Source organism: Ambystoma mexicanum, chromosome 5p (assembly GCF_040938575.1).
Source record: "Ambystoma mexicanum isolate Mex_15411 chromosome 5p, UKY_AmexF1_1, whole genome shotgun sequence".
NCBI lineage: Eukaryota > Metazoa > Chordata > Amphibia > Caudata > Ambystomatidae > Ambystoma > Ambystoma mexicanum.
The window spans coordinates 14,798,823-14,824,787 of NC_090930.1; the positions used below are offsets into that span (position 1 = coordinate 14,798,823).

Here is a 25,965-nt window from a genome sequence, read left to right on the forward strand (position 1 = left end):
CTGGCTGGCCTCTCTGGCAAAGGCACATCTGCACAGAAGCACTAGCGGAAATAGTGGGATGTACAAATGAATGTCCTCAAGACATTTAGGATTTTTTGGGTGTATGGGGGTGGGCACTTTGGGGAGGTGGAGGAGGTCCATTATGGGGTTACTGGGGTGGGGCCCGGTTGATGGTGGGTACGTTGAGAAGGTTGGGGAGGTCCATTATGGGGTTACTGGGCTGGGGCCTCGTTGGGGGTGGGTATGTTGGGGAGGTGGGTGGGCACAGGTGTACAGCTTTCCCTTCCAATTCACCCAGAATAAATCACTATTGAACATGAAGTGACGAGTGGACATCCTTGATTTGATTTGCATTGAATCCTTTATTGTCGTGCATGTAGAGTCAGAAGAATATGTGAATGATTGCATCCCGTGCATGTTGTCCATCCTGTGCACCCCTGCCAGGGAGTGCAGCCATCCTAACCCCATCGTCGTCATCATCATCCTCATCCTCATCCACTTCATCATCATCCTCTGTGTCTGGGGGCAGAGGAACGTTCTTGCACATGCAGAGATTCTGCAGCATGGCACACACAAGCACTATTTTACCCGTCTTCACTGGCTTGGACAGTAATGATCTGCCAGATCTGCTCAAGCAGCGGAACCTGGCCTTGAGTAATCCAAAGGTATGCTCTATCATGCCACGTGTGCGGGTGTGTGCCCTGCTGTAGGCCTCCTCATGCCTGTTCCTTGTCCTTCGTATTGGCGTCATCAGCCATGGTGTGAGTGCATATCCTGCATCACCTACATGGAATTGGAAGTTGGGTACATGTCAGTGTTTGTGGTTTCCATGTCTGGATCAAATGCAGTACAATCATGTTTAGTTAGTGAGGCAGTCATATGGGCCATACAATGATCTGATTAGTGGGTGAATCCCATTCTAGGGCCATTGGTGTACACATTGGCGCTTTGGAATTGGGCAACGACTTGATTTGCACAGGTAGATGGCCATGACCTCATGTGTGGTAGGTAAGTATGGCATTGTGCAGGGATTTGCACATATGGTCACTGTGATTACGTTGTCAATTTACAATGCCGGGTATGCACTCATCATGTGCATTGTGGGGGCACAGGGGCATTAGGCGGGTGCGGGACTCGCTTCATCATGTCGTCCTTGCTTGTGGTGCTACGACATGTCTTGGGTGTGCTTCTCCTTTGGCAGGGTGGATACGGGCACACTGTGGCCAAATGTATTGTGATGCCATGCAATGTGTGGGGTGTGGTGACTGTCCATTCCATTGGCCAGGGGGTCATGCATTGTCAGTTGTACCAACCAAGGCACACAGGACATTGCCTTGCCCCTCCCCCCTTGCACAGGGGTCATGCATTGTCAATTGTACTAACCCAGGCACACAGGCTATTGCCTTGCCCAACCCCCCTTTGCACAGGGGTCATGCGCTGGAAGTTGTACTCACCCAATAGCCATGTGCTTTGACCAGCATAGCGTTCCATATACCGTGGCAATGTCGAATTCAGCAGGACCATTGAGTCATGTGTCGACCCCGGGAAACGTGCACAGTGTTATCACTTGTCCAGCATCACATACCATCTGTACATTCAGTGAGTGGTATTGTTTCCTATTGCGGTACACCAACTCCATTGCACATGGTACTGTCAGCTCTATGTGGGTGCAGACTAATGCACCAATGCAATTTGGCACGCCAGCAATGGCATGGAAGGCCACCTTGGTGGCAATGACCTGGGCAGGGGTATGGGGCAGTGCGATATGTTCCGACACATGGCACAGCAGGGCATCCAGTACCTGGTCAAGTATTTTTGAGAAACTGGGTTGTGACAGCTCGTGCAGCTCACCAACAGTGTGCTGATACGTTCCAGTTCCAAGCAAATGCAGCAAGGGGCGGGATTGCCGTCCGGATGCCGATGTGGCTACTGATGTCATCCTCAATCATGGTGACGATGGACATGATTGTTGGACGGTCAAGCCAGTATAATGTGTGGATCTGCCCTGGGGTCAGGTTCCAGGGTGAGGCCCTGATGCGGGGTATTGCAGCTGTCTGCGGGGTCGTGCCAGCTGCACATTTGGGTTTGGTATGGGTGCCGGGTTTGCTATCTGCCTCCTGTACCTCCTCCGCGTCCTCCTCCTCTGCTCCACTTCTGCCACAATGTGCACTACTGCCTGTAGGTTCAATAGCCCAAATTCTGCTACAGCGGCTGCCTGCATGGTTGTGTTTGGAGTTTGCCTGGGTGTGAGTGTGGCCCTTTTGTAGGCTCTGGGTTGCCTGCAGGGTGCAGCTGGGCTCATTTTGTGCACCTTTGGCCCAATTCAGTTCACCTGCCACTGTTTAACGCCATCTCCGTGGTGGTGGTGGTACCGCCGAGATGTTCACATTATTTCCACTGGTATTTTGGCGGTGGCTCTGTGTCCGTGCTACTCATAATGTGCACGGTGTTGTGTATTGCCGGTAACTGGGGATACGTCAGTGTGTCGATGCGCTGTTTCTGCTGACGCAGTTTCCGGGTGCATTGGCTACGTGGGAGTGGCTCTGGGGTGATGGTTCAAAGCTTGCAGACACTACCTCCTCGGAGCAAGACATACAGTCACTGTCATCACAGATCACTGCAATTTACAATACTTAAAGTCCGCCAAAGCACAATCGTTGTGTCAACTTCATTGGGCACTATTCTTTGCAGAGTACGATTTTATCATCACCTATAGGCCCGGAGTGCGCAATGGGAAAGCAGACACTCTATCACGCATGAGTGAGGAGAAAGAATCTTTCACTGCGTTAAAGCCTGTGGCCATCATTCCTGAAGAAAGAATCCAGAGCACAATCGCTGCAATCACCTGTTTAGACGACTTCAAATCCGATCTCCGATCTCAGATGAATCAAACAACACAAAAGGAATGGTTATCAAAGGGGAATGAATACACCATCGAAAATGACCTACCATACTTTCAAGGGAGGCTATACATCCCGGACAAACAACAACAAGGCCAAATAATAGCAAATTACCATGATTCTTTAGTGGAAGGGCATCCAGGAAAAACCAAGACTCAGGCTAAAATACGAAAAAACTATTGGTGGCCAACTTGGGAAAGGTACATTGTACAGTTTATCACAACCTGCGGTGTCTGTGCACAACTCAAGTCTCAAAAACAAAATCCAGCCGGTTTACTGCGTCCATTAATGGTACCACCAGCTCTTTGGCATACGTTGTCAATGGACTTTATCACAGATCTACCTCCTTGCAACTTGCAGATCATAATGTGTTGAGGACAATACTACAATATTGTAAAGCAAGAAAAGACTTTACCAAAACCAAAGACACTTCCCATTACAAAGTGGCATCGTCACAGCTGGACTACCACTTCAGAGGCCAGTGAAGTAACTCGGCCCATATACAACGCACCCCTGCTGGAAGAAGCAGGACGGAGATCTCATCATCCATTAATAACAGGTGAGCCTATGGGACGGTGCATGCTCACCACGCTGTGGGAAGAAGGGTTTGAGGGACACCATAGCAATAGAAAGGCATACTCAGGTTCTCTCATACCCATGCAGGAGCAGTTCTACCGATCACCGCAGACAGCAGCATATCTGCAGGAGGGGAGGCCTGACCAGGGTGATCCAAATCCAGGGAGGGCTGCAACCGTGCCCCAACACCCCCGCAGAGATTAGGTGAGCGTAACATCAAGTCAGATTATGGGTACACAGATGAATACATCTGGACAAATCATAGAGTCTCATAGGCTAACATTAATCTAAATAGTACAACAAAATATTATATGTAGCAGCGTAAATTGTACTCCTCAGTCATTCCCTTTGGGACAAGAGTATCCAGCGATCTATCCAAAATAGTTCTCATTGTGATCACTACATCAAATGCACTCTAAGGTCTATGAACCACTTCCAAGACCATAAGCCTAATTTGTGTGCTGTATGCCCTTTCCCTATAAAGTGGCTGACTACAGAAGATTTCATAAAACGCATCCGAATAATGGGTTTATATTCACCCCACCTTTCTCTGGCCTTCCTTGTCATTGGTCACACATAGAATAAACTACATGGACATTTAATGGCGTAGATAAAATTAGATGTGTTGCAAGTCAAATAATCGTTTAGTCTGATTTTATGACCAGAGTAGGGATGTTGTTTTGATGGACCCCTTATGACATTGTTACAATTACTGCAGTTCAAACAGGGGAGTGTGCCTGTCTTTGCTTTTGTAGAAGTTCTCTGTGTAGGTTTTGAAGGTTCCTCAACTTTAACTAGTATGTCCCAGAAATCACGTCCTTGTTTGAAGGCCATCATTGGGGGTCTAGGAAATAGGCAAAGTGGGTCAAATCGTAATATTTTCCAACTTTTTCGAATAACCCTTGAAATCTGATGACTCTGGTTGGAGTAGGTTGCAACATGTACTAAGGGTGTAGTTGTAGTTTTTTCGGTACAGTGTTCAAAGGGTTTGTTCTATCTGTGCAAAGAGCTTTGCTTCGAGCTTCTGCTATAATCTAGATGGATATTCTGTCACTATGTAGCAGTCTGTCAAAGACATATTTATCCTATTTTATTTAGTCTTCTGCACATTTGCACTTTACTGCTTAATGCTAATTAGCGTGCCATATACTCTAAAAGGCAGCACCACAAGCTGTGCACATGTCCTTTGACGATCTTGTAGTTTGACCTTCTCCCAGCCCTGGAGTGGCTGGATTTTTCATATATGGTAAGCTCTTTTCCAAGGAAAGCACCCGCCTTCCCAGGAAAAGTGGCAGTCTGTGTGTGTGGACGCATGTTGAGGCTAGGTCTGTCTGGGACGAGTCCTCATCCTTGCCAGCTCTGCCTGTTGCTGAGTAGATGCAGTGAACAGAGGCTGTTGTGATTGTACTGCCCCTACCAAGTATGAATGGTGCAGAAACTTGCAGTTTGTGGTCAAGGGGCATCTTCAGCCCAGATTCTGGATAAGAGGGGGGCTCCTGAAGCCATTCGTCAGATCATCATTGGTGCTAAGAACCCTATGAAGGAGAACTGCCTGTTCAAGACCAGAAACTCATTGTTGGACGTTTGCTAACAGCCCTTTTTTTACTTGCCCGGCAAAGCCCTGTTTCTCTGCTGGGAATGGGGAATCACCACCCCGCCAACATCGGAATGGGGCAATAATTCCGCCATCCACCAATGCGCTGCCGGTCCGGGTACGGCGTCAACCAAGGCGTTAATAGCGCCATTGGTTAGCGCCGTACTCGGAATGAGGCCCATAGTCTCGATCCAAGAGAAAAAAAGAAAAAAACATAAAACTGAAAACATCACAGTTCTAACAGAGCCAAAAATAAAACAAACCTAGATAGACAATCCAAGATTCCAAAGCACCAACCCAAAAGGGGAAATTCAAAAGCAAGGCAGGTCAAGAGTCAGGTATATATGAACAAGCAAAAATCAGGACGCAAACGCTGTCCATGTTCAAAAGCAGGGTCGAGAGGCAGGGAAGCCATAATAAGCACACAATCGAGATACACAAGGCAGAGTCCACAGACCATTGCGGAGTCAGCAACAGGAGTTTATCATTCATAATCTAGGTCCAAACGCTAAAAAAAGGAAACACACAGCTCGATGTGCCACAAGAGAACAGCTGAGAAGCCCCGTTCTGTATCAGGTGGTAGCCTTTCTAGTCTTGGGCAGGCCAGAGTCTGTGATGTTCGAAGGGCGTCACATGACAACAGCACACTCTTACTATGCGAGTGCGGTGCACCCTGTGTGCTGTTGGGGATATAATTCCTGTCGGTGCATATCCGCTAATCTCCAAGGAAGGCGCCACGAAGGACTGCAACTGAGGTTGTGACTTCTGACACCATAGGGTTCCCATCTCACCTTTATCTAGCCCTGAAGGGTGGTGTTCTGATCGGGTATTCTCCCCTGGGCTCCCCTAAGGTGGTTGGATTGGGAGAGGGTTTTTTGGACCACTTGCAAGTACGTGTTGCCTTAAGCCAACACATGTTTAACTTCCTAATAGAGAATTCTAGCTTCCTGAAAACACTTTTATTGGGACCTGGGACCCTTCAGGCACTAGGTTTCCTCGTTTCCCGCTAGGGAAGGACTTTCTAAAGTTAGTACCATATTTGTAAGTTGTTGTATGGTGCTTGCTATTTCTTTATTCTAAACCTATACGTTCTCAAAGTATTGATTACTTACCTGGTTCTGTTGTCTTTATTCCCTTGCTTTGCAACAGGTGCAGTATTCTGAAATCTATCTATGCATGCATGTAAAAGTGAAGTGTTAATGCTCTTAGCACAGCATACTAAGGGGAATGTTTTAGTGAGTTACTTACCTGTGGTTTTTTTGGTTTGCTGAGAATTTGTTTAAGGCCAACTAGATAACTGTATTTTATACATTCTGCCAGCTTGTATCACTGGGAGTGTTCTGTGGGTGCTTAACTGAAACCTTCCCCACTCTCACACCCTCCTAATTCTAAGCCTTGATGCTCTGTCACATGACCTGGATGGAGCTTTCCTTTTCAGCACAATAGGGTGCCTCTCAGAATCTGTACACAGGGCTGATTATGAAAATCCCTCTTAACACAGGTTGTCTATAATTTCCCCTGTTTGATGCACCACAGCTCATATGTCCATGAAATCATGTTTAGGATCCAGTCCATCCTGGCTCACAGTGGATCCAAAAGCACCCTTCTGAAAAAATGTGGAGAACTAGAATCCTAGGAGTAACCTTTACAACCAACATGGTAATGCCCTACATTTGTTACATTGGTACGTTCTACATTTACTAAATTAGTAAGGGCCTACATTTGCTCAATTGGTAAGGTCCTAAGTTTGCTAGAGTGATAAGGTCCTAAATTTGCTAGAGTGCTAAGGCCGTAAATGGCGAAATGTGTAAGAGCCTGCATTTGCTAAATTGGTAGGTCCTGAATTTGTTTTTCTGGGAACTAGAACTTGCAACCCCTTCTAAAGAGTAACATCTGATGATGTCAGTAGCTAAAGGGCATGAGACAAACGTTGGTTTGGTCATTCCTAGGCCTGGCTCTTCTTTACAGAGAGGTGCAGAGACATTTGTCATAAATTGTCTTGCTTTTTTGCAGGCCTATCTTGGATGTGAGCTGTTAAGAATAGGAATCACATTACAACCCAGGCGTTAAAGGTTTAACGGCGCCGTCGGCGCCTTTAACCCTTAACGCCTGATTATCATTTTAACGCCTGCCTTTAGCAGGCGTTAAAATGTAAGGCGCTAACCCGCCTTAATTAGCGCCTTCCCCACTCCCATTATGCCCTATGGGGCAAAAATGGGAATGGGGAAGGGTAAATGGGGAATGGGGTTCAGCAGAGTGCAGAGGAGGCAGCAGCAGCTTGAGTGGAGGCGCCTGGGAAAGCCGGTGAGTTTTCCTACAATAGGAAGTCTTGGAACACTGCCTGCTGCAAGTCATTTTTAATACTGAACTTATGTCAGAAAGGTACCTGAACCATATACTCCATTGAAACTAAAGCCAGAAAGGAAATGTTACAATATTCATTGCCTAGACAAAGAAGGGGCAAGGCAGAAAGTGTTTAAAGACCAAAGCAGCACATATACAAATGTCATGTCATAGACACTAGGTACATGATGAGTTCACGTGTAGTAACACATTCCAAACACGTTTTTAGTGTCGACACATTGGTGTTTCTGGCTCGGATTTAAATGTTGGAACCATTAGAGTCTTTAGATGGAAAATGGCTTTCAGGTGCTGCGAGCTTTCTTCAGGACAACGTGAAGGTTGTTAAATATAACAATTGAATCTAAAATCTGAAAAACATATGCTCGGGTTAAAAATATGTGATCATGCCCCTACTAATAGGGTGGCTAGAGCAAAGTAGAGTAGGTCAACACCCCCCCTTTCAACAATTAGTGGCGTCTTGAGAATAAAGAGTCATTTTCAACTGTCTCGCGTGCACTTCAGATGGTCTCTGGTGCACGGGGGTATTTGGGATAATAGGGACGAACTTATGCGTTAGGGCTTGGAGCTGTACTAATGGACACTTATTAGCTGGTAGCAGGGTTGGCTAGTAATTACCCGAGGAAGATATTGTAATCACGTAGTGTGACGTCGTGTTCCAAGTTAGGAGAAGAGGCCAGAGATAGGGCCTAGAAGTCCTAAAAACGGAGCGTGGAGGCAATGCTCAATACCGTCCTCATTTAGATGTAATGGCTATAAGATTATTGGTTGTTATTAAAAAGGTCGATGCAACGTACCTGCAGACGAGGTACTCAAAGGCCAGGGGTGTATTTGTAATGTAGTCTTGTATTGCCACTGGCCTGGATGCTTGCTGTAGAATGTTGGTGCATGAATGCAGCTCAGGAGAATGTTGGGTGGATCTGTGTGTGAATGTTCTGCGAGTGTCAGTTGGGGGCCTGAGCTGGGTTGAATGGATGGCCGGTGGGTCAGCTCCTTTGTTAGTGATGTTTATACCTTCCCATGTCTCTGTCAATGTCTACGCGTGCTGTAACTATAATAAGAGTAACTGGAGTAATGGACAGATTTGTACATATGTGAATAAAGCCTTGCCTGGAACTAACTTAGACTTAGCAGCTGGTCTGTGATTCAGTAGTGTCACTACAAATGGCGACGAGGAAAACCAGAAATAAAATGAGGACATGGAGAAAAGGACAGGTCTGTGCGACATAGAGGAGCTGCATCAACTATAAAGTATAGTAAGGAGTGCTGTGGGGGGGGAGCAGCAGTTGAAATGAGTGACCCACCGTTCCCCCATGCATAGGTATAGACATCCTGCCCGGCTTAAAAAAAAAAAAAAAACATTTGACAAATTATTCCCTGGGAGGAAGGCCTTCATTCAATTTAAAATTACCCCAGGAATTGGTCATAAAGAAGATTATAGGATAAACTACGTTTATTATGGAGCATGTCATTAAATATGGAAAGAAATTGGGAGCAGTATACAAAAGTCCAGCAGATGGCGCCTCTGCTCCGTTTAACTATCAAGGAATATGGCAAACAAAACGGAGAAAATGCCGTTCATTGAAAGGTGCCGTGTGTTACGGAGTGAACTTAAAACACTTAATTATGGAAATCGTGTTGTTCCAAGATATCATCTTCAACAGTGCCCGTAACTTCTTTTAATGTGATTAGGTGCAGTTTGTTTAGCAACCGTGGGCAACATTGAGCTTTTGCAGCATTAGACTTTGTTCAACCGAATATAGTACAAGCAGCTGTGCAAACACTGGCAAGACAAGGTTTAACACAACTAAACACCCTTCTTTTTCCTCCAGAGAGAAGAAGAGACAGAGAAAAGGAGGAGCAGAGACACCAGGAAAAAAAAGAAGGTAAGTATTGTACAAATGAAACAGCATTTCCTCCGATAAGGTACCAGTAATATGATTACTAATGAGGGAAGCTAAGACCAAGGGCAGGCCTTCACTGGTTCTGAGTCTGCCTTTGGGGCCACTGGTAGGCAGAAGCTATGGGTACAAATGAAAGGGTATGCTTGCCCGCGGTGCAGGGACTCTATGAGGGAACAACTGTTCAGCTGAGAAATGAAACCCCACTTCTTCCGATAACGAACCAGTGACATCATTCTTACCTGTAAATAATCAACAATTAAAAAAGAATACGTCTGGATAAAATACAACTAGCAACATGTCTGCATATTGCAGCAGGGCCGTAATGTATGGTAGAAACATAATAACAAACGGCAGCAGCTCTTTGACCTGCATATACAGGAACATGCAGGTCCCATTGCACAGCTGCTAATCTCAGCACTAAAGGTTCACACATGAGCAGTAGCTGTGCACCGACAGTAGCAGCATGGCGTCATATTTCACCAACCCCATTACACCATAGCCTGTTCCATATCACACCACACCTTCACCATTGCAGGAGCATACATGAAGCATTGCACTAATCTGATAGTACAGCAACTTGTCACAACATAGACATGTAAAATGTTATGTATACATAATCAAATCCCAATGCAGCTATTATAAGACAAGACTTGCACACCTAGACCTCTAGGCGCTACCTAAAATGTCTGCCTCTGCCACCATAGCATTTGCAGCTATTGCACCTGGATCAGTTTTAATTCCTTTAAGCCAGAATATCGGGGGCAACCAAAATTCCCTCGCATACGTATATTTAGCAACAATTACCCTAGAATAAATGAAGCATTCTCTTGACTGACTACATGGAGGGCAACACGCATGTTTGTCCATACACAATGCAAGCTACTGGTAAACAAGTTTAGCTGCAGGGCTCCCAGTGTCATTTTCATCGGAGGTATAACTCTGTTCCCCAGTTAGCTTTGATCTACAGGTACTGAGGTAGAACATAACCAGGAGAGCTGTCTGCACCATCTCAGAGGTAACCCACCGCCTATGCCTTTGAACTCATTTTCCGGCTGCCCTCTGCCACCTCCTCTCCCTCTCTCATCTCTGATTGCCTAACTGCCATTCAAGATTGGTGTGCCGCCAATGATCTTTGTCTGAAAGTCAGCAAGACGGAGATCCTCCTCATCGGCACACCTTCACCATCCTTTCCCCTCACTATCTGACCGGCCTCCCTTGGCCTCCCTCCTACCCCCACCTGCAAGGCTAAGAACCTCGGGGTCATCTTTGACTCCTCCCTTTCCTTCTCCGCCCACATCTCTGAGGTCTCTAAAAAGTAAAATTTCTGACTGCACCTCCTCAGAGTTTCTCTGCCTTTCCTCTCCTTCCCCTAGAAGCTCACTGCCTCCCAAGCTCTGGTTCTCTCTAGGTTGGACTATTGTAACAGCCTCTTTCTAAATCTACCTGCCTCTACTCTCTGCCCTCTGCAACTAATCCAGAACAGGACTGCAAGACTTGTCCTTGGCCTCAAGCCCTGGGATCGTATCTCTCCAGCTCTGAAATCTCTCCACTGGCTCCCAGTGGATGCAAGGATTAAATTCAAAAACCCTCTGCATTGTCCACAAAGCTTTCTGGGGCCTGGGTCCAAAATACCTTCAGCTATCCCTCCGCAAATACCTCCCCTCTCGAGCTCTTCGCTCCTCTACCTCCAACTCCCTCAGGGTCAGTCGTTTTTCTAAGAAACAAGCTGGGGGTAGATCTCTGTCTTTGGCTGGGGCCTCCCTCTGGAATAGTCTCCCTGCCACTCTAAAACTTGAGGAGAACCATCTCCGGTTCCGGAAGCACCTCAAGACCTTCCTCTTTTCTTCTGCCTTCGCTCCCCCTCTCCCCTGCTGATCTGTTCTCTCTTGGCACCATGCACCTGGCACCCTCCGTCCTTTGGGCCCAGGTACCTGCTCATCCTGCCACCCTCCCGCACTGCCTCCGGGCCACCCCTTGCACTGGGAAAGTTTTCAATCGTTCTTAGGATCTCATCAGGAGCGAGGTACTCTCCAGACCCTAACCCAATATGATAACAGTTCCCACTTTGCTTCACAAAGCACACCCAAGTCGCGAGGGAATACAGTGGGTGCTGCTGGCAAAGCCTTGGTGTTATTTACATCCATTGCTGGTACCGCTTCACGGGCCCCAGATCCCATAGAACCTGTTTTTACAGCTCTATTTTTAACTGCCATAGTTGTATAGTGCCTCACAGCTTTCTTCTAACAGTGCCCTCCTTCCTCCAGATGCACTGAACCGTAGACCCCTAATGGAAAACGTCTGCCCTTTCTACTCATTTATCTATCAATTCTATCTCGAGCTTGTGTTGCCTCCTCCAATGGCAAGCTCTGCTTTTTGCCTTTTTAAGTTTATTTTGAGAGCTTTGGTTCTACGGATAATTGTCTGCAAAAAGGAAAGTTCCAATAATGTCAGTTCTGAATTTCAGGGCATCGTTAAACTCTGTCTTAATACAGGAAATGATGGAATTAATTCAAATCAAGAAGTAGGAGCGTAACACACACACCCTGGTGAACTTTAGAAGGTCTGGACATAACGGCAGAGGGTGCCAATTAGCGTGGGGGGATGGGCACCAGCTCAGCCCATTGTGAAGAGTACAAGACAACATCTAAACTATGCAACACAAACATCTGCCCTGCAACACAATAACACTTTAACAACATAAAGGGTCAAGTAACACTGCATCGAAAGACCGCAGATAATGATACTATCATCCAAGGCACAATGGCCCCAGCCACATTCACCATCTGACACCACACCCACACTCTGCTCACATGCACCCGTAACCACGGCCACGTCACTCACTTCTCACCCAGCAAGCAGACTGCCCACATCACGCTTATCAACTGGAAAACTCTGCCCAGTCTTCATCACAGAGGCAGACACATCCTTGCCAACCTCATGCCCTGAGGGTACAGCATAAGACCGGGGAGGCAGTCATCTGAGAACCTTCTTGGCACACGCCAGGCACACCTCTGATCAAGGGGACCTAGAGACTGCAGGGCCGAGAATATTCTCGGGTGCCTGTTTCCACCGTCTTGTACATGTGGGCGATTGGTTGGACGGCGCAACAAAATGTATGCTCAATGGACCTTCTAAAATACAATTTCACTCCCAAAAATCCATATTGCCCCCACAAGCAACCATTCATGAATAATTGGTGTTGCCCTCCTTATCAGGACCATATCCGTCAACATTACTAACACCATCTTTTTGGGGACTTAAAACTTTCATGAAAGCTTGACACAAAAACTGGAAATCTCTCCTCAATCTCCTCTGTACCCTGAACATCAACCAGCAAGTCCGTAGACCCCAAATATAAAAGGCAGCTCACTTTACACACACGGAATTCACCGCAACGCGTGTCACCAAATATCTAAGACCAATAATACTGGATCAGAAGGATCATCCTGCCAAGCACGCCACCACCATCCACCTCCCCGCGTCTACCGATCCACCTGCTATGCTGATGCCAACCCTACTGAGACACAGTCTAGCACCCTTGGAAATGTTCCCGCCAACATGCCGAAGGAATGCCTAATCATTCTGGGAACGGCCTTTGAACTTACCATCAGCATCACCAAAAATCCTGCATCACCAGCATAACCTCCAACAGCATCAACACTTTCATTTCCACCCTCATGAACAATGCAACACTCATCACATAAACTCCACCAACACTATCTTAGTATCTGTGCCCTATGTGCAGACAAGAGAAGATCGAATAAAAAACAAAATTGACAAAAAACTCAGCAAATTTCAAAACCTCCTCTACTGAGCCAGAGCGGCACGGCTATCCGGCAAACAGCAGCAAAATACCCATGAAAAGCAAAGCTTTCTTCAGCACTGCCATGAACTGTGCCAGCCTCAATACCCCACTTCACCTAAACATGTAACGCCATCAATCAATTCTTGCCAGACAAAATAGGCAAGATCAACAATCCACGCTGACAATTCCAAGAAAACCAGAACCATCTGTCCATCTTCACCAGTGACATCCCCAAGTGGTATAACTTCAAGGCAACCTCTCTGCAGGACCCTCCCATGACCCTCAGGGTCACAACCTACGAAGGCTGCTTTCTTTCACTCACCATCATGAAATCCCTCTATGATGACATGCCCACATCACTCCCCAACATATCATCACACCCAAGACATCATCCCCAGTGCACTCAAGAATCGTGCTTCTGATGAGACCCACTTCTATCACAGATGGCTGTGCAGGTGCAAACATATCACAGTGGCGATACAACTATTGGGACAGATCCATCACCACAACCAATAGAGAAATACATGCATGGGTTTTGACTGTAACTCTGAGTTTATAAGTACTGAGCACATTGATGTTGCCCTTCACATCTATGATGCGGGTGACCCCTCGCTTCAGTCTGGTCTGCCTGCAGCCTGTGGCATTGCCAACTACACCGCATTCTTCGGTTGCCCAGGGTATCGAGCTGTAAGAGGATTCAGATTCAATTCAGCACTACAGCCAAGTCAGCTTGCTCTCACAGGCAGTGCTCCTCCCCTTTACTTCCAGGAGGAAGCTACATTTACGACATCTGCAATAAACCATCTGCCTGGGTCAGGACAGGGCTTTGTTCAGAGCTCCTGTATTCTGTGGGGGCTCCCCTTAATTCAATTATCAGAGAGATGGCATATCCTTAGTGTGGCCAGCAAAAGGCAGATAGGCCTGGGAACACAGCTGTGACTCAAGTTTCATCTCCTGTCGGGGGTAGCTGGTGGGCTGAATTCAGTTCCTTAAGCTAGTTTTTAGCTACATGTCATTTCTGTTCCCCAGTTTTCTGCATTCAAATAAAACTAAACATTTTTACATATGCAGCTAGAATGCTGATTCTAAGTTTAAAACTATGACATTTAAACAATTGAAACCTATGTGACACTCAAAAGTAGGTCACTCAGTCAATTTAAACATTTAGATTTTTTTAGTGTCTTTCAGTCCAAATTTACTTAAACTGCTGAAATCCACAGCTCAGCCAGTCTTGTTATAAACCTTCAAGTCACTTCAGAATATAACTTTACATTGGATCCACCTCTCAGTAAGTCTTTCTTTGGCTTGCCTTGGGTTCATTTATTCAGTTTTACACAAAAAAGTAAAATCTGGTGTTGTTTTAAAACGCCGGCTTTTGGATAGTGGTGAGTAATGGTACTGCACCCCTTTTTGGGATTTAAGAAAATGAATTCCCAACAGTTATGGGTTTGCTTTTGGCAATCAGCATTGCCACTCCCAATGGTTTCAGACTACTGTGTGGGTAGTCCAATGGTGGTTTTAGGCAGTGTCCTTCTGTGCCCATAATATCGGCAAAAATGAGTGGCAGCCTATTCTTCATGCATTTCCCTGTGCATTTTCTGGGAAGCTCTGGCCATCATGATGTTTTCCATGTCAGTACTGCACAGTTTTGAGGTAGGGCTTGGATGCGTGGATAAAAACATCCCACAGAGCATTAACACAGTTGCCCATGTAGAGGAAGGGCCATCCCAGGTCCATCCCTGAATTGTGTCCCCTATGTCTGTGTTCATGGTCTGTCCATGAAACACAATAAGTATGTGTATGGTCTCTGTGCATGAAACAGTGGTATACAAGGACAGGCCACACCTGTCCATGTCGCCTAGAAACACTTGTGTGCAGGCGCGTTATAAACGACCTATCATATCATGACATATCCAAGCTCAGCCTAATCATTAAGTGAAGAGGGTTTTAATATTTGTGAGGAAACCTGTATTCCTGTTAACAATAACATCCTCCCTAATGTTTTTCAGCAAGCCACCAAATAAACCCAAACTGAAAGATACCATCCGTCTACCATTGAAAATAATGCCAGCCCAACCCCAATGATACCCTGTTCTCGCCACCTTTAGAAATCGAGTTGATATGAATGATGTTTTAGTACACACAGTGGGGCGTGTGAGCATGTTACGTACATCTTATGCTCTGCTACCACGGAAGAGAACGGCATACTCTGTTCCCTGGGAATGCAGCAATGTGCATACCCACACATCTTTGCACAATTACAGCCAGTTATGTTTTCATTCGCATTCTTGTAATAGTTCACAGTGACCATAAAATGTTTCTTTCCATCAAACAATGTTGTGATCATTTCCCAATGAAACCAATTAAAATCATCCTTTATTTTCAAGGCATTCAATGGTGTGGACCTCTACTAAGAAACACTTGCGATTCAATGTTATGTTATGTTAAAGGTATTTGTACCGCGCACCGTCACCACCGGAAGTGGTCCCCAGGTGCTCTGGCGGATCTAAAAAAAGAGGGGGTTGGGTGGTTAGTAGGGGGTAGTTGGAGTACGAGAGTGAGAGCGCAGATGTTCTGTTGGCAGCTTCTGTTCGGTTTTCACAGTGCGTTGAGCTAGAGTGCGGTTATCGGATCCGTGAGAGTTTGCATGTGCTGTTAATATGGGTTATGTGTTGTTTGTCTGTTGTTGCAGTGTGGTGAAGTATGTGCGGGTTGCTGTGCAGAGAAGTGGTTGTGTCATTGTCTGTGTGAGAAGTGTATGCGGAAAGTTGATGTTTTATAGTTTGGTTTAGTATTTTTTACCTCTTAGTCTGCGTTTCTTTGTTCCACATCTATGATTATCCTGTGAGATTGATATTGTAGCTTGTCCATCTAGTTGGCAGGTATGATTGGGTGGCAGTTTCCTCTGTGCTAGTTTAGTGTTGTGTGTACCTGGTGGTCCAAGCATTATCCCCAACCCCCATTGGCGATATACGTTTTACAGTACTCTGCTCCCTTCCTAACCAATTCCGTTTCAGTCGTCCTCAATAGGAAAGCATGATCTCCTGTCCGATGTCTGTTTTACAGTACTCTGCTCCCTTCCTGGTGGTCCTCAATAGGAAAGCATGATCTCCTGTCAGATGTCTGTTTTACAGTACTCTGCCCCCGTCCTTGGTGGACATCAATAAGAGAACATGATCTCCTGTCAGATGTCTGTTTTACAGTGCTCTGCTCCCTTCCTTGATGGTCATCAATGGGAAAGCATGATCTCCTGTCAGATGTCTGTTTTACAGTACTCTGTTCCCTTCCTGATGGTCATCAATGGGAAAGCATGATCTCCTGTCAGATGTCTGTTTTACAGTACTATGCTCCCTTTCTGGCGGTCCTCAATAGGAAAGCATGCTCTCCTGTCAGATGTCTGTTTTACAGTACTCTGTTCCCTTCCTGATGGTCATCAATGGGAAAGCATGATCTTCTGTCAGATGTCTGTTTTACATTGCTCTGCTCTCTTCCTTGGTGGTCATCAATAGGAAAGCATGATCTTCTGTCAGATGTCTGTTTTACAGTACTCTGCCCCCGTCCTTGGTGGACATCAATAAGACAACATGATCTCCTGTCAGATGTCTGTTTTACAGTGCTCTGCTCCCTTCCTTGATGGTCATCAATGGGAAAGCATGATCTCCTGTCAGATGTCTGTTTTACAGTACTCTGTTCCCTTCCTGATGGTCATCAATGGGAAAGCATGATCTCCTGTCAGATTTCTGTTTTACAGTGCTCTGCTCCCTTCCTGATGGTCATCAATGGGAAAGCATGATCTCCTGTCAGATGTCTGTTTCACAGTGCTCTGCTCCCTTCCTTGGTGGTCATTAATAGGAAAGCATGCTCTCCTGTCAGATGTCTGTTTTACAGTGCTCTGCTCCCTTCCTTGGTGGTCACCAATAGGAAAGCATGATCTCCTGTCAGATGCCTGTTTTACAGTGCTCTGTTCCCTTCCTGGTGGTCCTCAATAGGAAAGCATGGTCTCCTGTCCGATGTCTGTTTTACAGTACTCTGCTCCCTTCCTTTGTGGTCATCAATGGGAAAGCATGATCTCCTGTCAGATGTCTGTTTTACAGTACTATGCTCCCTTCCTGGCGGTCCTCAATAGGAAAGCATGCTCTCCTGTCAGATGTCTGTTTTACAGTACTCTGCTCCCTTCCTTTGTGGTCATCAATAGGAAAGCATGCTCTCCTGTCAGATGTCTGTTTTACAGTACTCTGCTCCCTTCCTTTGTGGTCATCAATGGGAAAGCAGGATCTCCTGTCAGATGTCTGTTTTATAGTACTCTGCTCCCTTGCTGGTGGTCATCAATAGGAAAGCATGATCTCCTGTCAGATGTATGTTTTACAGCACTCTGCTCCCTTCCTTGGTGGTCATCAATAGGAAAGCAGGATCTCCTGTCCGATGTCTGTTTCTTTGTGACGTTGCATGTTGACTGTGATGGTTTGGCTATGTGCTTGTATTTCCGACAGCCAACATTACTCTAGGAAGGATTGATCCCGACACAGCAATAGTTCAATAAGCAGTGCTGTGCTGTGGCCCACATTGCTAACCATGACCGTCTGTGGTCATCTGGTCGTCTATGGATTTAACACATTGTTAACATTTGAAAGGTAAAAAGAAGAAAGGATGAAGAAACATACCTGGCCGTCTAAGTGTTCATGTCTATCCATAGTTATGCAAACTCTTCAGGGTAAGGGTACCCATGCATGTCCACGGTGACATGGAAACCATTAAACACTGATTACCTGTGGTCCTTCTCTGAGCCATTTATTATCCATAGTCTTCTTTGGTTTACCTTGCCAAAATCATGGACAACCAGAGTTTGCCCATGAACTTGAACATGGGACAAGTCTCTGGTCATGATGTGATTAAGTGACGTTCCACTGGTCCTTCCCTTATCTCACCACTGAATACCAGTCTGAACCTGTAAACAGTTTACTCTGTGCCACCCTTCCATTAAAGGTCCAGCATTAGGCTGTCACAGAAATCTGCATGAAGCTGACATCAGCTTATGATATCCGATACCTGAAGCACTTTCTCATCCATATCCAAACCTACCTAAAACCAAATCCGGAAAAATAACACGCATCCCCCGCAGCATCAAGGCAAGACGAAGCAAGATCCAGAGCTGGTCTGCTGACGTGAACCTTCATGTCTTCACCCCGAGCTGACACCAGTGCATAGTCCCTCTGATTGATCATAGAAAGCCTGTTCTTCTTTAAGACCCACATCACCTGGCATTACCTATGTGGGTGCAAAGAGGGTGTTTTTTTCTTTTTTATGAACAAAAACAATCAGTCCTTTTCTGCACGGCCCGACACTGCTCTGTGGTCCCCTGAGTCCCTTTGCAATGTTGTGGATGTCACAGTCATCAACATTGAAAAAGGACTGTGAACACCATAGGCAGCCGCATTGCATGGCAATGGCAGCAGAACCCGCGTTGTGGGACCATCGCTTAATTCAGGCTCTTAACTTGGGCGGCGTGCTGTTTCCTACAGGGTCGGTCCGCCGTCTTAACTCTCTGTTCATATTAAACAAACAGAACAATTCATGGTTTAACGTTTCATAGAGAAAGCAACCACAAGCTTATTTACAATCACATGCAAGCAGTGACTACATGTCGACATGTCAACTTGGATGCAGATCACATCACTAATGTTCTTTCTATTCTGACTCAGAGCAAAGGAGAAAAGAGGCAGTGAGAGACGAGAGATGGAGAATATCACAGGAGCAAGAAGGTGAGAATTCAACACAAAACAGTGGCAAAGCGTTTTTATGTGAATCAATCAAACCTTTGCAGTTTTTGTTATCTGAAAGAATTGACCAACCCAAGTGTGGCAGCCGTTTCCCTGCCAAAATAGCATCCATCATAAAGTAGGAAAGAGGAAACTTCAAATGACAGAAGAAGGCAATGAAAGGGGAGAAGAAGCTGGGAGGGAGACAGAAAAATTAGAAATATTGTGAATGTAGGATACAAAGCAAAGAAACCATGAAGAGAAGAAGAGCCATCTGGAGTGCGCAGATAAAAGAGAGAAGAAAAGAAAGGGGAGACGTTATGCATGAAGAAAGGTGGAGAAGCAGTCAACAGGAAGGGGAGGAGACCTCTATAGAGAGGAAGTTGAGATATCAGTAGAAAGTGAAAAGAGACACCTGCAGAAAGGGAAAAGAGCCATTTAAGGAAAGATGAGGAGAGCCATCAACAGGAAAATGTAAGGCATACATGAAACAGGTTCATTGCCTCGCCTATTTCGATGACACTGTCATCTTTGGCCGTACAGCTGTGGGGTTGCAATGTTCTCCAGAGGCATTAGCTGTCTATGCAAGAGAAAGGTTCCATGTCTTAAAATCGCAACAAACATTGCTGTTTACACAAAAATGTGTGGCAAAACCACACCCCCGCAACCCCCGGACCCATTATACGATTTAAGGGGAGCAGGGGCCACCCCCGCAACCTCCAGACCCATTATGCCATTTAAGGGGAGCGGGGGCCACCCCCGCAACCCCTGGACCCATTTACCATTTAAGGGGAGCGGGGGACACCCCCGCAACCTCCAGACCCATTATACCATTTAAGGGGAGCAGGGGACCCCCCCACAACCCCAGGACCCATTATAACATTTAAGGGGAGCAGGGGCCACCCCCGCAACCTCCAGACCCATTATACCATTTAAGGGGTGCGGGGGACACCCCCGCAACCCCCGGACCCATTATACCATTTAAGGGGAGCGGGGGACACCCACACAACCCCTGGACCCCTTAAATGGTATAACGGGGTAAACCTTTAAACCTTTTTTTCAGTGATTTTTTGTGCAGATGACTTTTTTGCTGCGATTTTATTACTGCATACCGAGAGAAAATGAACTCAAGGTAAATATTTTCAAGACAAAAATCATGACTATTGAGAAGTGAGAGGTCTCCGCTCCTTGCTGGGCTTACCGTGTTTGATCCCAGTGCAGGCACTTAGGCTCGAACTTGGTCTACAGTCGCTGACCTCATTGTGGAAACTTGCTGTCTGTTGGCTGTGGGCCAAGATCACCTTAGAAGTTACTTGTGAGCCAAATCTTTTGAATCTCACAGTGGGACAGTCACCGAGGGTGACCCGGAGTATGTGGTTTTGTGGGCTGGTGAAAACTGTGTTGTCCCATTTCTCGGCTATTGGACTGAGTGTCGTTCCTACGTCAATGATTGAATTCCATCTAGCCAAAATTGAGGGTAACACGCAAGTCTATTAACGCACTTTGGCTACTAATCAATTGGCATTATGCCCCAGATACGTACAATTCACCCACCAAGGCCTGCTCGCGGATAGCCCTTGTTGCTATTTAATTAAATATCGCTCTCCCGCATTGGTACATTTTGTACTTTACCTAAGGTTCGATATCAACCGGTCCTGGCCTATACTGGGGCCTGCACCGGAATACCCCAAGTGTTTCAAATTTGCAGGCTATTCTGAGACGCACTTGAGACTGTCCTGCAATCTTGACCCAGTGTCCCAGGCTACAAATTATGTACGACAAGGGGTCGTGCTATACCTAAGTATACAATGTGATCAATTCTGGAATCTTCTGTATGGGGCGTAATCTCTTGTCCTTACTGCGGGGGCGTACCACAATTGGGGAAAGGTGAAAACCAGATTATGTGATTGAGTTCCTCTGTCACTGCTGCTATTTCTTTTATGTATAGTGTTCATAATGGATTTGTTTAATATCATGTATCAAATGTGTGTTTTTAATTTTTTTGTTTACCTTTTAATTCTTTTATGTAGTGTGAAAGGTTAATTTAACCATATGCACTTAATTAAAAAAAAAATAAATAAATAAACATTGCCAGAATTGGATCAGTCGGATGATTCCTCTGTGTCAAATGAATTTGACGCTGCCCTACAAAAGTTGGGCATACATTTTAACCCTAAAACAAGCATAATCCTAGAAAGATTCAATGTTGGGGTCAGAATACAAGAAGATGGGGAATCCGTAGTGAGTATCTGACAGCTCTTCGCCATTTGTCTTTGTTCTGCAAATTTATTGACAAATTAGATGAATTCATAAGGGACCAATGTATGACCCGTTGTCACAATGACAAAATAAGAGAGGAATTGTGGCTGAAAGACGAGCCAAGCTTGGATAAAGTTAGAAGAATAGCGAAAAGGGTTGAGCATTCTATGGCGTGTGTAGCTAAATTGGCAAAGAAGGAGAATAAAGTGCCTGTCTCAGAAGTGCTGAGGGTGGGCGAAGTTGGTAAAGGGAAGAAGAAGAAGCAGAAGGGTAGTGCTCAGCATGTCCGAGAGACTCTGGCTCCAAGAATGAGAAGTTTAAAGATGGGGCTACTATGCACATTGTTGCAAAAATGTCTCTTTTTGGACCGGGGTGGAGAGTGTTGTATGTGTCGGAGGAGGGTCAGAGGTCCTCTGGGGATGAGGACGAGGATCAAATAGAAGTGGTTTCGGTGAATATGGTGAAGTGTGCTGGTAATAAGGATTGTGAAAGTCCATTTGCGGAAGTTGAAGTTGATGGAAAGTGCACAGGAATGTCAGCAAATTCCAGTGCAAAATTCTCGTTAATGGGAAGTATTTTTGAGGGAGGTGGGTGGACAGATAAAAGATATACTGCCCCCTGCCATGAAACCAGGTGGGTATAACTTAGGAAAGATTGCTGTCAGTGGATACTTCGTTACTAAAGTAACTTTAAAGGGCAGGGAAGCACGTGGCAGAATCTATGTTATGAAGTATGGTGAGACATTGCTGGGGTGGAGTTAGCAGAAAGGGTTGGGGATGAAACGTGATCCCATGCTCATCGCCAGTGAAATGAAGACACTCATCACGCCCTGCTAGGATGATTGCTTATGTAGTCCTTACTGATAAGAGAACTCACAGCCGCCCCCAGCTGCTTCAATCAGCTTCTATAACTCCCAACTGAACCAGATTCAAGGATAAACATTCCCGCCTGGAATCCCAGAAACCCAGATCCCATGTTCTGAGAATTCCCACTTAACACAGAGAATGTCCAATACAACACACACCCTCGACACTATAGCAGACAATGGGATGGGGCAAGTTCCCCCCTCCTCCCGACTGTTGTCACCTTAAGCTGTTAAAATGTAAACTTCAGGCCCCCCCCCCATCTCTTTCCCTCAATCCCGGATTCTCTGGCAGTCATTATTTTCTTTCTAAATAAAATATTTGTACAGCAAGCCTTGCACCCATAAATACGTTATGCCTCTAGAAAATAATAATGAAACTCTGCTATACGATAGGACAGTAGAACATGCCTACAACCTGCTCGCTGCAGAGAAAATATATACAACTAAGAAAGGAACGTCCCCATGGTGGAGGTCTTAAAACTAAATGGAGGACAACTTGCCAAGAGGTAGACTTGGTAGACATTTTACCATGCAAAAGAGCTTGGCACCCTAGCACAACACATATTTTAGGCCAAGAAAGTCTTCATATCACCCATGTATGAAACCATGCTAACAGCATGAAAAGGGCAGTCTCTGTAGCAGCATGTATTCCAGAAATGTTATTCTTTCAAACACGAATCTAGCTCCAGATCAGCTAGTGATTTGGAGGATTGTTGTATTGCATGTTTTGCACTTTTCATTGCATTAGTTGCACAATAATAAACTTGGGAAGAGATTGCGAGAAGTAAACCACACATTTCATTTATAATTGATCTTTCATAACACGATTAATACCGGAGTTTTCTCGAACCTGTGTTGTTATGCGTTGTCTTGCTTCCAAGACAAACACCAGGCCTCTGCATGAATTAGACACAAAGCAAATGTGCCATGAAGAACGAAGACTAGGTCAAATATGCACTTATGCACAAAGAATATCGATTGCATCCATTTAGACATGAAGAATACTAACATAAGCAACGTATATAAACTGAATGCAATACAAACGAAGTGACTATATAGTTTAATAACATAGAAGTGCGACAGTACTGAGCAGCCATCTTTTCCAAAATGGAAGCCGCAGCATGCATTATAGAAGCTAAAGGCCTCAAGGCTTCACGAGAACCCAAAAGGCTGAATTCACTGAAATGCATATTCGTGCATAGCCAGACAAATAGTTATGCACACCAAGCCAAGGTTACTGAGGAAACAGGGAGGGTCCAGACGGCATAGAGTGAACACATGTTAATAATTCCCAAGGCACATGGCATATATTCTTAGATTAATTTAAAGAACAAACAGTCTTTGAAGGCAGGTGCAGAATAATTGTAAGCTAAAGACTGCATAGGGAACGGATCAAGAAAGTCCCTAGTGGCAGTGAAAATCATGACACTCATATTAAAATTTGCTAAAATCACCATAAATGCAGGGTGAAAGAATTCCAAACGTGGTCTTATCACATGCGACCCAACTTGAAGAAAAACGTCCATTCATTAGCAATAGACACAAATAGGGCACCTGCCTCATTCCTTGCACATATTCTCAGATACGAGACACCATGCAAGGCCAACGAGAGAGGAATCACCCTGGCTCTTGACCTGGGAATACGGGATGGTATCTTTTTTAATTGAAAGGAAGGCAGTCCGTGGACCTCTCTCCCCCTACTCTCGTTTTGACTCGACCTGTCAGTTGCCCGAGGTTGGTCAGTAGAATGCCAACCAATGAAGACCCTCAGTGCTAGGCCACTCAGTACATGTTGTGCCAACAAATAATTTATTTTGGAGCTGACATGTGTTTACTGTTATCAATTTAGAGGCGTTTCCAGGTGGAGCTATCAGATATGTGTAACCCAATCAAATGTTTTACACATATAGAGTCTATATGTAGCCAATTCCCCTAACCTATCTCCTGGTCCCGTAGGTTTTTTAGTGTGATGTCACTACCACGTGTTTCTGGTTTATAAGGTATTGTTCTGTGTGGGAGCGCTAAGAGCTGCAAGTGCTTGTGTGCTGTCCCTGCTGTATTTTGGATGTTAATAATGCTGGGAACATAAGGTCCTTTGGGAAGCGATGATGCAGTGGATGGGAAGCAGAGTCATTCTTACAACAAATGATGCAACCAACTCAGGAAGATGGCAAGTCTGTCTATTTTAATATCAATTGACTAAAACAGGGAGTTACAACCGACATCATCGGACGTCGCACAGCAATCCGTCAAAGCATTCATAAAAAATCATACTTTTATAGCAGAAATTCGTCATACGTGACGTCATTCTACGTGGCAAATAAGAGAAACCTATGAGGGGTTGTGATACGCTCAAAGGGAACATCTAAGTATACTTTCTATAAGCGGTCAGGTTGTGATTGAACATCTAATGTCAGGTGGACATCTCCCCTAGTGCAAGTCATCGTCAATAATTAGTCATCTGCCATGAAGATTGTCTTTGAACTTGGCCTTGCAATGTATTCTTGTCTCTGAGAATATAAGAGAATATAAGGGAGAGCGAGCACATGCTTATAATAGTTCTGGAACTGTATGTTCAACTCTATTTTCATCTTTGGTTCATGTGACAGGAGCATTTTGTAGCATTTAATTGTTTTATATGAATAAAACTTGGCACTCATGGTGTTCTTTCTTTGCACCTAACAAGGGATGATTCAGTGTCTCACGGTTACTGCCTTCAAGAAAAGATAACCAGTCTTGGCTGCTTCATCCTTGACACTATGCCAGACAGCCATTCTCAACTCTTCCACGATCCCAGCTAATTATTTGCTGCAACACATCTTTCGGTCCTTCTGTCCAAGGGTTGGAACTTACTAAAGCTGATGTCCAGCTTCTATATAATGGTGACTGAAGAATATCTTCTACATATAGCCTGCTTCTAAGATCACTTGATCTACTTGCCTTGCTGCATCTGTACAGTTATTGAAGGATTAGCATTTTCTGCAGTGCTCTTCACACGTGCAACCTTTATTTCGCATATGAAAGTTTCCTTGATTCCTTACTTCGTCATACGTTTCTATAAGGTCCATATGCTCTCTTCTTCAGTCAGTCTTCTTTGTGCGTCATGCTCGTGTCTTATAACATCACCAACTCCTTCTCTTGCTCTTTTCATATTTCTTCAGGAACTTTCTCCACAAGATTGTCATCTCTTCGGGAATACATCTGATAGAGTTTTCTTAGTGGATACCTTCTCTCGAAGATACGCTGCGGAATAGTCACAACTGCTGGTGTCAAACATGGCACAATTTCAGGCTGCCAGCATACAGATACTAGGGGGCGGGACTTCCTGCAGAGGAATTCGACTGCTCCACTACAGCTGGGTTTTGCCTTGCACTTTGACTATTTCCGTCATTGAGCCTGAGTTTTACTGGCTCTACACCTACTGCATAAATATGGGGTTTTTCAGCCCATCATTACACTTTGCTATATGCTATATGCAAAGTGTGAGTAGTGTTGCTACTTCTCATACCGTGACTCATGCTTCTCTGTCAATATCCTCAACATGATATTTCTTAGGAATTTTTCCTTTACTCAAAGCCCTCGGGAAGTGACCACACATTGCACAATTTCTTGCATCCGTCAATATTACAATTTCACCAATTGGTTGCATGGTTTGGTGTAACTGGATGATGCAACCTCATTACCGTTTAGTCCAGTCATGGATATTCATTCAAGCCACATCATCACTCTCTGTGTTACCGTCATTTGTGTCGACATTCAACAAGGGCAAGCTCAACTAATACCCTCTGAATTATATCCAGATATCCTTAGGAGATTGGGATGCCTACAGTGGTCAACATCAAGCATTTTGTTGAACTGGTTGAGTACACCACCTTTCAGCTGCAGGTCCCATTCCTAACATCTACTGCATAGCAGCCACCTCTAGGCTGTTGTCAAGGACGGATT

At 45.2% G+C, this 25,965-nt stretch overlaps 1 protein-coding gene across 1 annotated transcript in view; it reads left to right on the forward strand.

Annotated features, from left to right (window-relative positions):
• The window catches only part of LOC138480457 (uncharacterized), a 286,047-nt gene that overhangs the window by 11,799 nt on the left and 248,283 nt on the right, over window positions 1-25,965 (forward strand). The window contains exons 3-4 of the mRNA XM_069612241.1: window positions 9,264-9,317; window positions 18,840-18,899. Coding sequence (XP_069468342.1) covers window positions 9,264-9,317; window positions 18,840-18,899 — 114 coding nt within the window. The remainder of the gene's footprint in view (window positions 1-9,263; window positions 9,318-18,839; window positions 18,900-25,965) is intronic.